General features: G+C 30.4%; 2 protein-coding genes across 5 annotated transcripts; one reads left to right on the forward strand and one right to left on the reverse strand.

Moving 5' to 3' along the window:
- The first annotated feature begins 189 nt into the window (after window positions 1–189).
- LOC130672938 (uncharacterized) lies at window positions 190–13018 on the forward strand. 3 transcript variants are annotated; one of them, XM_057477751.1, is made up of 5 exons: window positions 190–492; window positions 6848–6974; window positions 7747–8058; window positions 9053–9251; window positions 10959–13018. In XM_057477751.1, the coding sequence occupies exons 2-5, from the start codon at window positions 6955–6957 to the stop codon at window positions 12801–12803; spliced, it is 2376 nt and encodes a 791-aa protein (XP_057333734.1). In that variant the 5' UTR covers window positions 190–492; window positions 6848–6954; the 3' UTR covers window positions 12804–13018. The 3 variants fall into 3 exon arrangements, with proteins under 3 accessions (XP_057333734.1, XP_057333735.1, XP_057333737.1); XM_057477752.1 differs by lacking the exon at window positions 190–492 and adding an exon at window positions 6438–6576; XM_057477754.1 differs by lacking the exon at window positions 190–492 and adding an exon at window positions 6596–6713.
- A 416-nt stretch (window positions 13019–13434) lies between these two features.
- On the reverse strand, window positions 13435–16570 carry LOC130672819 (ubiquitin carboxyl-terminal hydrolase-like). Of its 2 annotated transcripts, XM_057477574.1 has the most exons (6): window positions 16328–16570; window positions 16225–16236; window positions 16011–16139; window positions 14681–14826; window positions 14368–14588; window positions 13435–13851 (listed from the first exon to the last, which is right to left on the reverse strand). In XM_057477574.1, the coding sequence occupies exons 1-6, from the start codon at window positions 16358–16360 to the stop codon at window positions 13703–13705; spliced, it is 690 nt and encodes a 229-aa protein (XP_057333557.1). In that variant the 5' UTR covers window positions 16361–16570; the 3' UTR covers window positions 13435–13702. The 2 variants fall into 2 exon arrangements, with proteins under 2 accessions (XP_057333557.1, XP_057333558.1); XM_057477575.1 differs by lacking the exon at window positions 16225–16236.

Raw genomic sequence — 16570 nt, forward strand, 5'->3', positions numbered from 1 at the left:
GCGCATTTTTTAAATTGTATTTTGTAACCGTGCAGCAGCGATTTTAAGACGTGAGAGTGCGGCTCTCTCGCTTCTATTTGTTCTCTCGCTCTCTCTCTCTCTCGTATAATTTTCTCGTTTGCGAGTTCAGCAGAGCCTCGGCGCTAGTCTTAGCGCAGCAGGTGAGCGATTTTCGGTTACTGCGCATAATTAGGAGGGGTCAACATGAGGTGCTGACCCGAGACAGTATATCATAAGACGACACTTGAGCTCCAGTACGCTTACTGATCAGTCGCTCTTTTTTCCACCTTTTGTTTAATCTATTTCTTTCAACAAGTTTCGATTTTATCCAGTGATTTTGAGCCTCTTGTGTTTGTGTGGTTAAATAAAACCAAGTGTTGCGGTGCTTGTTCATAATTCTCAGGAGGCTAATTGCTGCGTGAACCAGATTTTCATCAACCCCACGTGGATCACCCGGAGACCAGGAAGAGGGAGCGTAGGCCGATTCCTGCAGTAAGTTCCGACATTTGCTCGCCTATATATATTTATATTCTATAATATTTCCCGTATAAATTCTCTCTCTTCAACGCGGTAATTTCCCGCCAATTTTTCTCATTTTCCATGATATCTATTCCCGCGCATATTGCCCGATAAATTTCCTAAAGTAAATGGTAATAATTACACACATATATATAAAACTAAGGGGGAAAATTTTGTATATAAAGGGTTTGGTTAAATAAAATACATAATTTACATTATTTGAGTATTAATTTTAAACTATCACCAGAGTCCTGTAGATTTAAGTTTATTTTCAGCCGCGTGTCCGGCTCAGGACGAGCCGACTCACCCCCGAGAATTTCAAGTTCCCGATTCCAGAACCCGCGATAATCGACTTAAATCGATAATTTAATTAATTACTAATTAAGTTCGGGAATTATTTATTAACTGTGGTTCGTGGCTACTGGACACGAAGTAGCCAGGGCCCACCGTTATATTTGGCGCCCAACTCGTGTTCCTCGTCCTGAAATTTTAAGACCTGGTGATAGTAGATAATACCAATTTTAATTATAAAAATTGCAAATAAATCTTGAATTTTTACCACCCCTATAACCGTTGAAGAGAGAAATTTTTTACAACCAGAAATTGTGTGTTTTATTGCATTGGTTGCCCAAAAATTTGTATATATTATAAAAATTAAAATGTTAATTAAAATAATAATAAATAATCAAGAGAAATAAAAATTTAAGTATAACGCGTGCGAAAAAAAAAAATCGATGAATTCCAGTAGCGCCGGTTAGACAAAGCGATATTCGCCGGCTTACGCATTGGTCGCACGCGTCATCGGTAAACAAACAGTAAACACTGGTAGAGAAAAAAAAAATAAAGTAAAATAAAATGAAATAAAGAAATTCTTTTGTAGAATAATAAAGAAATAAAATTTCTTTGGTGACAGTGTCAGTCAAAATAAAATCTTAAGTAGAAATAAAATTTTGCTGGAAATATTTTTCAAAATAAAATCTTAAATAAATAAATCAGTACTTATCTAGTTTATACTGGTTTAGAATAAACCATTCTTTCGAGTAACCGGTAATTTGAATTTGTTTGGTTGATGAGTCACCATAAATAAATTACTCTAGCATAATAAAATAAAAATCAGTAATTACCGGTCAAGAATATTCGTTAAGATATTTGTTTTCGGAAATTTATTCTAAAAGAATAATTAAATTTAGTATAAAATAAATAATTAAAATAAAAACAATACTGTCAACAATACCGAGAATTTCAAGTTCCCGATTCCAGAACCCGCGATAATCAACTTAAATCGATAATTTAATTAATTACTAATTAAGTTCGGGAATTATTTATTAACTGTGGTTCGTGGCTACTGGACACGAAGTAGCCAGGGCCCACCGTTATAATTTGAATTAAATTTCATTCAATTATTTGAAAATTAAAAAAATTGACATGTGTCAGCTGTATTCACACTCATGATTAATATATTAATTTATTTAATTATATTTTCGATAAATCAATATTATTGATTATTGATTTATTGCAAAAAATAACAATGGCTGATTCGATTGCTGCGTGCGCAGTTCAACGGCAGCCAATCGGTGAGCGTAATTTCGATTCGGGTGATTCCGACTTGGATTCAAAACTTTGGGTCTTGTCGTCCCGGTGGTGATGCTCATTTCTCAACAAGTTGGCGTCCAGGCATCACTTCTCTCGTGTCCGCTCCTCTTATTTAATTCATTTATTTAATTTATTCGTGACACTTGATAATAATTTTCTACACTAATGCAAAAAATTAAAGGAGCAGAAAAATTTTATAAATTTTTTAGTGATTTTTGGAAGGCTGTAACTTGGTGAAAAAAAATCGTATCGAAAATTTAAAAAAAGCATTTTGTAGCTTGAAATCTCTAGTTTAGGTGTATTTTTTTCAAAATTTTTTTAAAGCTCCGATTATTGCGAAACATGAGAAATACCGCGAGCCAAAAAATTTCTAAATTTTTTTTTTTTTCCGAAGAGCCCACGGACCGCGGAAAAATTCTTTCAACTAAACAAATGCATACATCGTTTAGCAAATTTATTCAGCTTCAATTTGGTTTTTTTTTTAACCTCGTAGGACGATTTGTCGCAGAGATATCAGCCTTCAAACAGAAAATGATCCTTTTGGCTTTGATCTTCGATATTTCAGGTACCAATGATCGCACAGAAAGTTGAAGGGCGGCGTTGAAAACTTGAATAAATTCTCTACAAGACCCTGTCATCATTTTTTGAAAAAAAAAATTTTTTTTATTTTTAACATCCATTAGAAGAAAGTACAAAAAAATGACTTTTTTTAGTTTTTTAGTAAATCAACCGCTACTCTGCAAATATCGATAAAAAAAATAATGTTGCCAGGGACTTTTTTAGTTTAATTAGTCTAGTCGACAAGTTGAAAATGGTCCAAAATAGAGATACTGCTCTTAAAATTAGGTGCGATAGCTCATTGGATCCGGAATGACGCCTAGAAAAATGTCCTAAAAGTGTGTATTAGCACGTAAAAAATTGCAAAAGTTATAAACAATTAAAGACGAAAAAAAGAAGGCATTTCGTTTTTTGCCAATATTTCATAGACTATTAATATTTAAGAATTCTTACAAAAAGATTCTTAAAGAGGAGGAAATTTCCAATAAAAAACTCCGACTCCCCGGATTTCTATCTCCATTATTTATAATTTTAATTTAACGCTGAAAATGGGTCTCCGCGCGACATTTTTAGGTTGCGCGCGCGGCGTCAAAAGCGAGTAGGACACATTAATCAATTTATTTGAGGTATTAAATATTTTTTTTTTAATTTGAAAAAATGATGGTGTATTCTGAACACTTTAAATAATTTATTCCCGTTGGAAATTTTACTTAAAGTTAATTTTTCAACAAGTTGAACGATTGTTAACTAACGAAATTTTCTCGAACTTACGTCTTCATTATAAATGAAAAAAAATGTTTAAATAATTGTCGTATAAATTTTTCGCTTCGTGGAGCCTTTCTTACATACATACTCAACAAGATCACGCCATAAAAGTTTGAAAAATATTCGTACTTTGTTTATAATAATTTTTCTACTTGAACAAAAACTAAAAAATCCAAGTAATGATGTTAAAAAAATTTTTTTTTTTCTTAATCATCATATTATCGTTTTTTTATTGATACAAGATATTAATTGCATTGCAAAAAAAATTTTTTCCACTATTTGTTGATAAATTTTTTATAAACAAATTGATTAATTCAATATTTTTTCAACATTTTTTTTCACTTATTTATTACACAGCAAATATAATGATTTTAAAAAAAAAATTTTTCCTTAATAACAATTTTTATTTGTTTATAATCTTTTTTTTATATTTCTATTATTTAAATAATTAGTTAAGTAATTATTTTGTATCTAAAAATCATAATTGACAGTCCTCTATAAAGTAACAAAAAAAAATTTTTTTTTTATCAACAATTCCATTGTTTATTAACTTACCAATTTGTTATAAACAAATTTTTAACTTTGTTATATTTTTTTTCTGAAACTTCTAAAAATAACAAAAACAACCACATATAACAAAGTATAGAAAAAAATTTTTTTCAATTTTTTATTGTACTTTTAAAAAACACGTGCTACAAAAGTTGCAGCGGCTGCTTCATTTATCTAATAAAAAACTAATATAACGTTTAAACTATTAGGGATACGAAAATAAACATTCAGGACAATTTTATAAAGGATTAAACGATCTTTCAAATGAGCTATTAAAAAATTTTTTAGTCATTGCCAATCTATTGTTATGCATTTTGTAAAAAGTTAAATGCCGTTTTTTCTGTTTTACGGTTCTCTTACTAGTTAGAAACCACGAGACTTCTACAAACATCGAAAAAAATATTTGTTGTTATAAACAAATGCGCATAACAATAGATTGGCAATGACTAAAAAATTTTTTAATAGCTCATTTGAAAGATCGTTTAATCCTTTATAAAATTGTCTCGAATGTTTATTTTCGTATCCCTAATAGTTTAAACGTTATATTAGTTTTTTATTAGATAAATGAAGCAGCCGCTGCAACTTTTGTAGCACGTGTTTTTTAAAAGTACAATAAAAAATTGAAAAAAATTTTTTTCTATACTTTGTTATATGTGGTTGTTTTTGTTATTTTTAGAAGTTTCAGAAAAAAAATATAACAAAGTTAAAAATTTGTTTATAACAAATTGGTAAGTTAATAAACAATGGAATTGTTGATAAAAAAAAAATTTTTTTTTGTTACTTTATAGAGGACTGTCAATTATGATTTTTAGATACAAAATAATTACTTAACTAATTATTTAAATAATAGAAATATAAAAAAAAGATTATAAACAAATAAAAATTGTTATTAAGGAAAAATTTTTTTTTTTAAAATCATTATATTTGCTGTGTAATAAATAAGTGAAAAAAAATGTTGAAAAAATATTGAATTAATCAATTTGTTTATAAAAAATTTATCAACAAATAGTGGAAAAAATTTTTTTTGCAATGCAATTAATATCTTGTATCAATAAAAAAACGATAATATGATGATTAAGAAAAAAAAAAATTTTTTTAACATCATTACTTGGATTTTTTAGTTTTTGTTCAAGTAGAAAAATTATTATAAACAAAGTACGAATATTTTTCAAACTTTTATGGCGTGATCTTGTTGAGTATGTATGTAAGAAAGGCTCCACGAAGCGAAAAATTTATACGACAATTATTTAAACATTTTTTTTCATTTATAATGAAGACGTAAGTTCGAGAAAATTTCGTTAGTTAACAATCGTTCAACTTGTTGAAAAATTAACTTTAAGTAAAATTTCCAACGGGAATAAATTATTTAAAGTGTTCAGAATACACCATCATTTTTTCAAATTAAAAAAAAAATATTTAATACCTCAAATAAATTGATTAATGTGTCCTACTCGCTTTTGACGCCGCGCGCGCAACCTAAAAATGTCGCGCGGAGACCCATTTTCAGCGTTAAATTAAAATTATAAATAATGGAGATAGAAATCCGGGGAGTCGGAGTTTTTTATTGGAAATTTCCTCCTCTTTAAGAATCTTTTTGTAAGAATTCTTAAATATTAATAGTCTATGAAATATTGGCAAAAAACGAAATGCCTTCTTTTTTTCGTCTTTAATTGTTTATAACTTTTGCAATTTTTTACGTGCTAATACACACTTTTAGGACATTTTTCTAGGCGTCATTCCGGATCCAATGAGCTATCGCACCTAATTTTAAGAGCAGTATCTCTATTTTGGACCATTTTCAACTTGTCGACTAGACTAATTAAACTAAAAAAGTCCCTGGCAACATTATTTTTTTTATCGATATTTGCAGAGTAGCGGTTGATTTACTAAAAAACTAAAAAAAGTCATTTTTTTGTACTTTCTTCTAATGGATGTTAAAAATAAAAAAAATTTTTTTTTTCAAAAAATGATGACAGGGTCTTGTAGAGAATTTATTCAAGTTTTCAACGCCGCCCTTCAACTTTCTGTGCGATCATTGGTACCTGAAATATCGAAGATCAAAGCCAAAAGGATCATTTTCTGTTTGAAGGCTGATATCTCTGCGACAAATCGTCCTACGAGGTTAAAAAAAAAACCAAATTGAAGCTGAATAAATTTGCTAAACGATGTATGCATTTGTTTAGTTGAAAGAATTTTTCCGCGGTCCGTGGGCTCTTCGGAAAAAAAAAAAAATTTAGAAATTTTTTGGCTCGCGGTATTTCTCATGTTTCGCAATAATCGGAGCTTTAAAAAAATTTTGAAAAAAATACACCTAAACTAGAGATTTCAAGCTACAAAATGCTTTTTTTAAATTTTCGATACGATTTTTTTTCACCAAGTTACAGCCTTCCAAAAATCACTAAAAAATTTATAAAATTTTTCTGCTCCTTTAATTTTTTGCATTAGTGTATTATAAAGTTTCACAAAGTCTTTATTATCACTTGGTTATAAAAATTTTCTAAAAATAATTACTATTTATAACCTAAAACCTATTAATTATACTCGGGTTGCTCAGTGCTGGCCAATGACAATTTTCTTTTATTGTATCATCGGGTAATTACAGAATATTCTCTAAATTACTTAAATTAATCCTTATCCTGGAGATAATAAATGTAGTTCGGTTCTGACAAATGACTCAGATAAACTTTTGTTATCAATAGTAAAGTCATCAAGGAAAAAAATTATTCAATGTAAATTATACTTTGTACTTTTTTTTTTTTCAACAAAACAATTAAATTTATCAAAAAGAGTCATTAGACAATATTAATTCAGAGATTTAGGTGAAATAAATTAAATTAAACAGATAATTAAAATTATGTTGCAGCGCTGGGGCTATCAATGAATATATACATCCACAGTGTAAATAAATACTGAAACTTGCAGGTTTTCTCATTTTTTTATTGCTGTGTTTTTTTTGTTTCGTTCTTCATCATGGCCACATCACAAAAAGGGTAAGATTTTTTTTTTTTAAAAAGAATCAGTAATAATATTTAGTTTTACCGCGAACTCACTTCATAACTATACTCAGAAAATCAAATAATAGGGATTACTATCTAGCTATAGTAAAATTTTTACCATCAATCCGATAGTAGTGAATACTCTCTAGATTATTGTATAAATCATCTAGATTATAACAATTATTATCAATATGGTGAATGTTACTATTTTATACAATCATCTAGATAATACTCACTACTATCGGATAGATGATAAAAATTTTACTATAACTAGATAGTAATTCCCATTATTTAATTCTCTGAGTGTAGTTGCTACCCGAACGATTACGCAATTTTCAAATAATCAAACCAAGTGTATTGTCACAATTAACACACTTCCCGAATAACATGAATTACTGTAAACAATCTATAGATATTTAATACACCGTTAAACGTATTATAAATGACTACAAATAACTATAGTTTTGCTTATGGCTCTGAATACAGGACACATTTAATATGTATTAAAATCATACACGTCTAATACACTTGGTTTCAGAGTGCATGCTAGCAGTAATTTTAAATTTCAGGTTCATATGTTATCATTTTTCGTTTCGTATCTATAATCATTTGAAAAAATCAACTTTCTTATCTCGTTGTAGCTTTTAAGCTATCATCCTGTGAACTGTTAAATTGTATATTATATGTGCTCAAATTTTATAGGAACTCGAAGCAAATGTTTTCGGAGCAAAAGGCCGTATCTAATGAATTTTTTTTTCTTTTCCAGTAATTTCACAACCATCTTCAATACATTTGAAGATGGTTTCAGCCACATCGACAGCGTTGTCAAGAAGGAAGGCGAGACGTCCATCAAGCGTGGGCAGATGGTGTTGAACGTCTCAAAAGTCTCTTCGTCACCTGTAGAGACCCTTCAATTTCTGAAGGACAACGCGTCGATCAACGCTTCATTTTGCCCGCTTATTGTGGCCTATGGCCGCAGCGGGTCCGGGAAATCTTCCCTCATCTTTGGGCGAGACGGGTCTCCATTTCCTGGCTTGGCCCGAAGTTGGTTCCCACCTGACAACCAAGTTAACATCAAGTAAATAAACATTATTTTTTGTTATTTTTCATATTTCTACACTGTGTAATATTTGCGAATCGAACGTTGCGAATCTTTCATTTATTTATTTGCCTGGGAGCTAAACGCCCCACCTCATTCTATCTATTCCAACATTATAACTCTTAAGCGAAGTAGAATTTAATTTGTGCACGGAATGAAATTTACTACTACCGTTTTTTTCACATCTATGAAATATTATTTCATACTTTTCTGGTAATAATTACTTGGAATTATGAGACATAAGCCCATAATTTCTCAGAAATGTCTTCATAAGTTTGCGCAAATTCTTATCATAATGATCTCCGTTCCTATATCTGATGATAATAGATATATTTTAATGATTACCATACCTATAGGAACCCTTATCAAAAGAAACAATTTAAAACGACTATCAAAAAAATTTCAAATAGGGGTTCGTATATGACAGTAATTATTACCATCATATATGATAACGACAACTATCATATTATTTTAATCCTTAAAATAATCTTATGGGAATCATTATCATCCTATTACAGGGACAATCACCATAGTGGCATAGTGACGATTACCATAATGCCATAAGAACTATCCCGAAACCATTCAGGAATTATATCCATATTTATAGAAATGATTACCGCAATACGTATGGGTTCCATTTTTAAAATCGAATTTTCTAAAAACTGGTTACCATGCGTTATGAACAACCATTACCATAATAAATTGTATTTTTCACTATAAAATTTTCAGTGTGTAGTCCCGATTATCGTTACATCCAAACTTTAAATCGGAATATATGTTGATTGAATTCAAATCTTGTTTTGTTTCATATTTACTTCTGATTTTTAGAGTGTATATATATATATATATATATATATATATATATATATATATATATATATATATATATATATATATATATATATATATATATATTTATTTGTAGTAAAATGGGCTTATGTATGTTATGAATATGATAATTTTTGCTTTAAAGGGTGATGGAGTTCATAAACTGGCGGTATAACGACATGGTTCGGAGATGGAGTGGTGAGGCGAATTTCCAATCAACTAAGCCTATAGATGACCTTGCAGAAACATCTATTGCAAACCTTCTCGATGTTTTGAAAACACAGACACTCGCGGCGACGCGTAACAACAAACAATCAACGCGTGGGTTTATTTCTATTACTCTGGTAAGTAATGTATACTTAAAGTTTATATTAGTTTGGTAATTGTGGTTTCTTCATTTCGGCTCCGGCAAAAAGAATATTATGTCTGATGTATTAGGCGTTAATTTCGTTTGATTGACATTTTTACGACTCCATACGTTTTTCGCAAGAATTGAAAAGGCTTTTTTAAATTTGGATCTGATTAAAATTTAAGACAAATTATTTCATAAGAATTTTACCCGTGGGCATATCCCGAAATTAATTTTGAGCTATATAATCATATTTTCAAGCTCTTCGAAGAAATTTTTATCTTATGTTAAGCCGAGAAAATTCAAGAAATCAAAATTAATTAAAGGAAATCTACTCAGTTAGAAGTATGACATACGATCATGATTATTAATTCACTTGTTCCTATACTTTATTTTTAAATTAATTTAATTTTTCGATTTAAGGCAGATTAGAAAAATCTCTGATTAAAAGAAACGATTCGAAACAATTCGCTATAGTTAAATGCCCATAAGAAGGGTGATTCAGAAGTATTACAAATATCCAAAAGTATTAAAAAATATTTACAATTTTTTTCTTCTAATTGTTTTATATTGATTCTTTTATCAAGGGATAGTCACAATCGAATTAACTTCATTTTATTCCAATCATTATTTTTTCAATATCCATAATCAACTCTTTCTCCGACAATATCAATTTCTTTGAGGATAATCATTTTAAAAACCTTTACCATTGAATTTAATGCCTAATTCGATGAAGAAAAAGTAAGAATGTCGTCTTTATTATTTATTTTTTTTTGTATACTTATCAATGTATAGAATGAATTCAATAGATTTCCATACTATTATTTATCGAAGAATAATAAATCGTTGATTCAATTTTACTCCGAAAAATTAAACAATTAAAACTAACTAATTAGAATTTAACTATACCATGAAATAACACTGTTACGCATGTAAGTTCATTTCAACCCTTCATCGGTATTAGAAGTTAATATTGAACGGATTTCAAACTATTTTTTAAAATATTGTAGGTTTAAAGCTGTTCAGATGTTGAAACATATTGGCTTTGCAGGCTCATAATTACAGCATACAATATTTTTTCAAAAATTTTTTTTCTCAAATAACTAAAACTATCGAGTAGTCTCAAAATTAAATTCTAATTACATTTAATGAGTTCTCTCGGTTATCGTGAATTCCGTGCAAATCGCTCAATCTATTCAAGAGGTGAGGTAAAAGACCCGGTACCCAATCAGGGAACCAATATTCGATCACTCATATAGTTGTAAATCAATATTTACCACATTTTATAAAATGTAGATATACAAATACATTGATCGATCGCACACTAGTTCCTTGATCGGATACTAGGTCTTTTACTTTATTTCATGGTATCATTATTTTTTTTTATTCTATTTTCTTTAACAAAATTTTCCAAATAAATTGACCGATCAAACCGTATTTTAATTGACTTAATAGAAAAATTTTTAAATTTCTTCAAATCTTCAAATTGTTTACATTTTTTAGATTTTCTAATAAAATGATAAATAAATTTTTTTTTAGCTCAAAAATTTTTATTTTATAAAGTTTCCGCGGTTTTAAAGTTTGAAGATAATATAGTATTTCAGTGGTGGTCAGCGGAATAAACTGTTTTTATTAATGTCGGTCAATTGCTTCTTATATATAAGTAACAAATAGTAATTATAAAAAAATGTGATTTTTTTAGACAAATACATCTACGAATACACATCTCACGATCCTCGACATGCCCGGGACAGAAAATGCTAGTGATCTCGATGAACGCGGTTTAAATGATCAACAGAAAAAAAAATTACGCATCAACTCATCATTTACTATGAAGACATTAAGCTGCTTCACGGATATCATCAGAAATGGAAGAAGTACTCTTGGAAACCGGCACTTTTTCCAATCCCTGGTGGAACGAGTGAGAGTCGTTGATGTAAGAAATGTTTTTTTAATTGTTTGTGCCGCTAGCCCTCTGACCTACAACAGTAGTTCAGAGGCAATTAATTTTTTGGCAAACATTCCTTACATCCTCGACCCGAACTTTCAACGAGGCCGTTCAAGATCGCCAAGACCGTCAAGCGCGATGAGGCTTTCTCCTCGGCCTGGCGGGCAACAAAATCTTCAGTTGTCTCCTCTTCCCGATCGACTTCGTCAGGAAATTGAGCAACTGAAGAAAGAGTTGCAGGCTGCTCAAGAAAAAATCGTTCAGCAAGCAGAGCAGAATGCGAAGCTGGCAGAGCAGAATGCTCAGCAGGTTGAACAATTTCTTGAGAAGACCAGGATATTGAACGAACTGCAGCAAAACGTTCATGATATCAATGAAGAGTTAGCTGCAGTAAAGCGAAGTGTTGAGGAGCTTCAGCAGGACCGAGGACAAAATAGGAATAACATTGAAGGTAGAACTGAAGGACTGCTTAGGCAAATCAACCTTCGTCGTTCTATGTCCCTCGCTGGGGCTAGGAGAGGGTCTGTAGGTTTGCACCTGGGGGGGGATGATGATGATGACGGTGATGGCAATGCTTCCGATGAAGCAGGTGATGAAAATGCTGGCGATGAAGCACGGGGGGGGAATGATGATGATGACGGTGATGGCAATGCTTCCGATGAAGCAGGTGATGAAAATGCTGGCGATGAAGCACGGGGGGGGAATGATGATGATGACGGTGATGGCAATGCTTCCGATGAAGCAGGTGATGAAAATGCTGGCGATGAAGCAGGTGATGAAAATGCTGGCGATGAAGCACGGGGGGGGAATGATGATGATGACGGTGATGGCAATGCTTCCGATGAAGCAGGTGATGAAAATGCTGGCGATGAAGCAGGTGATGAAAATGCTGGCGATGAAGCACGGAGGGGGAATGATGATGATGACGGTGATGGCAATGCTTCCGATGAAGCAGGTGATGAAAATGCTGGCGATGAAGCAGGTGATGAAAATGCTGGCGATGAAGCACGGGGGGGGAATGATGATGATGACGGTGATGGCAATGCTTCCGATGAAGCAGGTGATGAAAATGCTGGCGATGAAGCACGGGGGGGGAATGATGATGATGACGGTGTAGATCGCGATGATTTCATCGAAAATAATGATTGGGCGGCCGCATTTGATAATGAGGAAAACAACAAGATCGGCATCAAAGGCCTGCTAGTACCTGCTTTTCATTGGTGTGGCAGGTACTATCAGGTCTTTGATAAAGTGAAGTTCGCGGACATCCAGTGGGATGAAATCATCCACGAAGGTGGCCGTGGAAACCACGTTTGCCATCTTTGCAAGAAGCAGTTCCAGAGTTCCACAATTAAGCTTCATGTATGGGCTGATCATAACCGCGGTGACTTTTATTGTAGTGTCTGCAAGTTTAAGTACCGCGGATTAGATCACACCCATGTACATGAGCTTAATTGTGATGGATTCGTGTACGAGTGTATCAGATGCGGTGAAAAAATAAATTCCCGCTTTCTTGCCAAGCGCCACCGGAAGAAATGCACGCCTGAGCTTCCGCCGGATAAAGCCTTAGATAAAAAAAAAAAAAAAAAAAGGCGCTAAAACTAAATTTAAAATATATTCGACTGTAAATAGTATTATTATTATATTTACATACATACATTATTTATTATTATTATTATTAATCTGATTATTATTGTCATTTATTATTTAAAAAAAAATTCACAACTTTCTAAAACATGAATAAATAAATACAATGTTTCCTTTGTAAAATAATTATTATTTATTTTATGTTAAATTTAAAGTTCCTGTAAATACATGTGTATAAAAAAAGCACAATTATTTATAGAACCGTTTTACATGAATTATCAAAAAAAAATTCACAACTTTCTGAAACATGAATGAATAAATACAATGTTTCCTTTGTAAAATAATTATTATTTATTTTATGTTAAATTTAAAGTTCCTGTAAATACATGTGTATAAAAAAAGCACAATTATTTATAGAACCGTTTTACATGAATTATCAAAAAAAAATTCACAACTTTCTGAAACATGAATGAATAAATACAATGTTTCCTTTGTAAAATAATTATTATTTATTTTATGTTAAATTTAAAGTTCCTGTAAATACATGTGTATAAAAAAAGCACAATTATTTATAGAACGATTTTACATGAATTATCAAAAAAAAATTCACAACTTTCTAAAACATGAATAAATAAATACAATGTTTCCTTTGTAAAATAATTATTATTTATTTTATGTTAAATTTAAAGTTCCTGTAAATACATGTTTATAAAAAAAGCACAATTATTTATAGAACGGTTTTACATGAATTATCAAATAAAAATTCATTCGGAATTTGATTGCATACTGAGTTATTTGATTTGATTTAATTCCTTGTCATAGTAATGGTAATATCTAATTTTGATATTTTTAATATTTTTCTTAGTTATAAGAAAGGATTATTTGATAATCATTTGTTGAATTATTGTGAATCACAGCTCACTGGCCACCAGGGCAATCATTGTGAAGCGGACTTCTTCTGGGTCACGAGCCATGTACTCGCCGCAAACTTTAGCAGCATTCTCCAGCAGCGTGTCTTTGGTAGTGGGCCCGTGGTTTATTGGAATGGATTTCCGGCCGTCTAAATAATTTAATTATTCATTTTTACGATTATTTAATGCTTGAAATTTTTCTTTAAAAACTCCAAGGATATTCTCAGACAGTTCCCTTCCACTTTTAAAAAATATTCAATGACCCAACTGTCATATTTTATCACTTAATTAAAAAAAAAATAAAGTATTAAATGAAAAAAGGTTAATTTTGCCGAGATATAAAATTTAAAAAAAATTATTTACAGCTGCTATCAATTAGGAGTTGAGCAAAATTTGTTGAATAAATTTTAGCCGCCAAAATTATAAAATTTGAATTATAAAATTGATTTAAGAAGTTTCGTTTGATATCAATTGTAATTTTTTTTAAATCTACACCTCAGCGAAATCACTACTACGTTATTTTTTATCAATTGAAGTTTTGATCTTTATTTAATCAATTGATTAAATTTCGTTACGCTTATGACAATTGAGTCATCGGAAATTTTTAAAAAGTGGCGAGCACTGTCTGAAAATGGCCTTGATTTAATTCAGTTCAATTTAATTACCCAGCTCGTACAGGGACCCGTCTTTTTCAACGAACGCCACAAAATGATGATAAACTGGAGCGTTTTCCTGCGGCGCTGGAGTTTGTCCTTCCTGAGCTAATTGTTCATGGGCGTCAATTATATCGCTTGCTGTATTCATTAGTAATTTGCCTCGTTCAACAAAAGACAAGTCTTTGGCTTCTTCTAAAAAGTTTTTCAGGATTCCATCTTCTAACTCGATTCTAAAAAAAATTACAACAATTATACAAGTAGAATGCAGGTATCAGGTTTGTAAATTATTTTACTGGATACTGCTCCGTATTTGTTGACTTACTGGTCAAGATTATTAAGAATTGCGTGAATCAAAGCAACAGTTCCACACGCGTTGGAAACGCACTGCTGCATATGGAAGACATTTTCAGGTGGTTCTCTGCCTTCCTCTTTTATTTTGGCCTCCAATTCAGCAGCGTAAGCCTGTGCCTGGTAAAAAAATTCATCATAATTAATATATTTATATTATTTTACACAAATAAATTTATCAAGTGAGAAAGAATATTTTTTTTAAAGACGCGCGGAAAAAAATTCTTGACTTCTATTTTTTTTCAAACTTCTCCTGCAATTATTTTATTTTTTTACTTACGGGGGTTGGACCCAACAAAGTATCGAATTTTATATTTCATTAATTTGTTAATTGATTGTCATTACAGCGATTTTTTTTACTTCTGGAAAAACTTATAAGATTAAGATTTTTATCACTCGAGTCCCATAAATATTTAAAACGTAATTAGAGTAGGAATTGAACTAGAATACAAGACTTTAATTACAATTAGAATAAAACTTAATTAAGAATTAAAAATTTTAAAATTTGTTATACGGAAAAAAATGAGTGAGTGTAGCAGACAGACAAATTTAAAATTTTAAAGAAGTGGAGTAAATAATTAAAAAAATATTTTTAAAAATCGCACTTATTAATTTTTAAATTTTTTAAATGAGCATTTTTTAAAAATTTTATTTTATCAATTATTTACTCTATTTATAATTAATTTTAAATTTGTCTGATGTCTGCTACATTTGCACTCATGAAAAAAAAGAATTTCTTGACACAATAATTTTTTTCTCGCTTCAAAAAAATTTTTCTTTCAAATTTAAAACGTAAAAATTTTTATGATACTAAAGTTAGCCGACGTCCAATAATTTTTGAATTTTTTTTTAAACAAATTATTCAAAAAAATATATTCAAAAAAATTGCACCTATAGTTTATTAAATTTTCTACATGTGCATATTTTTATTTATATTTTTTTAAATTTAATTATTGAAAAAAAAAATCAAAAAATTGTCAATTGTCTACTAACTTCAGGATCATAAATTTGTAGCATCAAGAAATCCTTTTTTTCTGTCTGCCACTTTACGATAATTAAAGTGACAGTCCACCGTAAATTTAAAAATGAATTTTCAAATAATTAAAAATATTTTTTTTTTAAATTCTTACAAGACTTTTAAAATTCTTACTGCATTCTTTATTTATTTTCTTATGAAAAGAAATAAATTATCTGACGTCTGCTATTTTTCATATCACGCGACTTTCATTATCATGATCTGGGGGTTATCAGCACGAACTGATGGTTCAAGAACCGCCTGATTTAATTTTACAAGAGTAAAATACCTTCTCAGACTCTGGGTACAGCAAAATCAAAGCTAACGCCGGCTTGGGGACCATCGCTAATAATTCAGGATCAAGGCCGTAGACATCATGGAGTGCCCACTTTGATGGAACTCCGATTTGGTGAATGAACTAGACATCAATATATTTTATTTGAGTATAAATTTAATTTTTTATATTAAACAATATAAAATATTTAAAGTCTGTAATTAATTACCTTCGTCATAACCTACAAGCAAACAGAGAAAAAAAATAAATAAATTTTTTATTTGAATTATGATGTAAAAAAGCCGGTTAATTAAAATTGTTTGTTTACTTACATCGGGATTTGATTCGAGCGGCACCAAAGCCATTGTTGATATTTATTTACTGAGTGTTTGGATAAAAAAATGTCACGGAAAGTATCAACTGATGGATTTTTTATTTTAGGGCGTCAGTTAAATTAGCAACAAAGAAAGCGGCTGAGAAGATGATGACTAATATTTTTTAGGGGGAAATATTAATAATAAAAAAAAAATTAAATCACAGAGTAAGAGATCTCAAGTTCACGAAACTACTGTCAT

This window comes from Microplitis mediator, chromosome 8 (genome assembly GCF_029852145.1).
Source record: "Microplitis mediator isolate UGA2020A chromosome 8, iyMicMedi2.1, whole genome shotgun sequence".
NCBI lineage: Eukaryota > Metazoa > Arthropoda > Insecta > Hymenoptera > Braconidae > Microplitis > Microplitis mediator.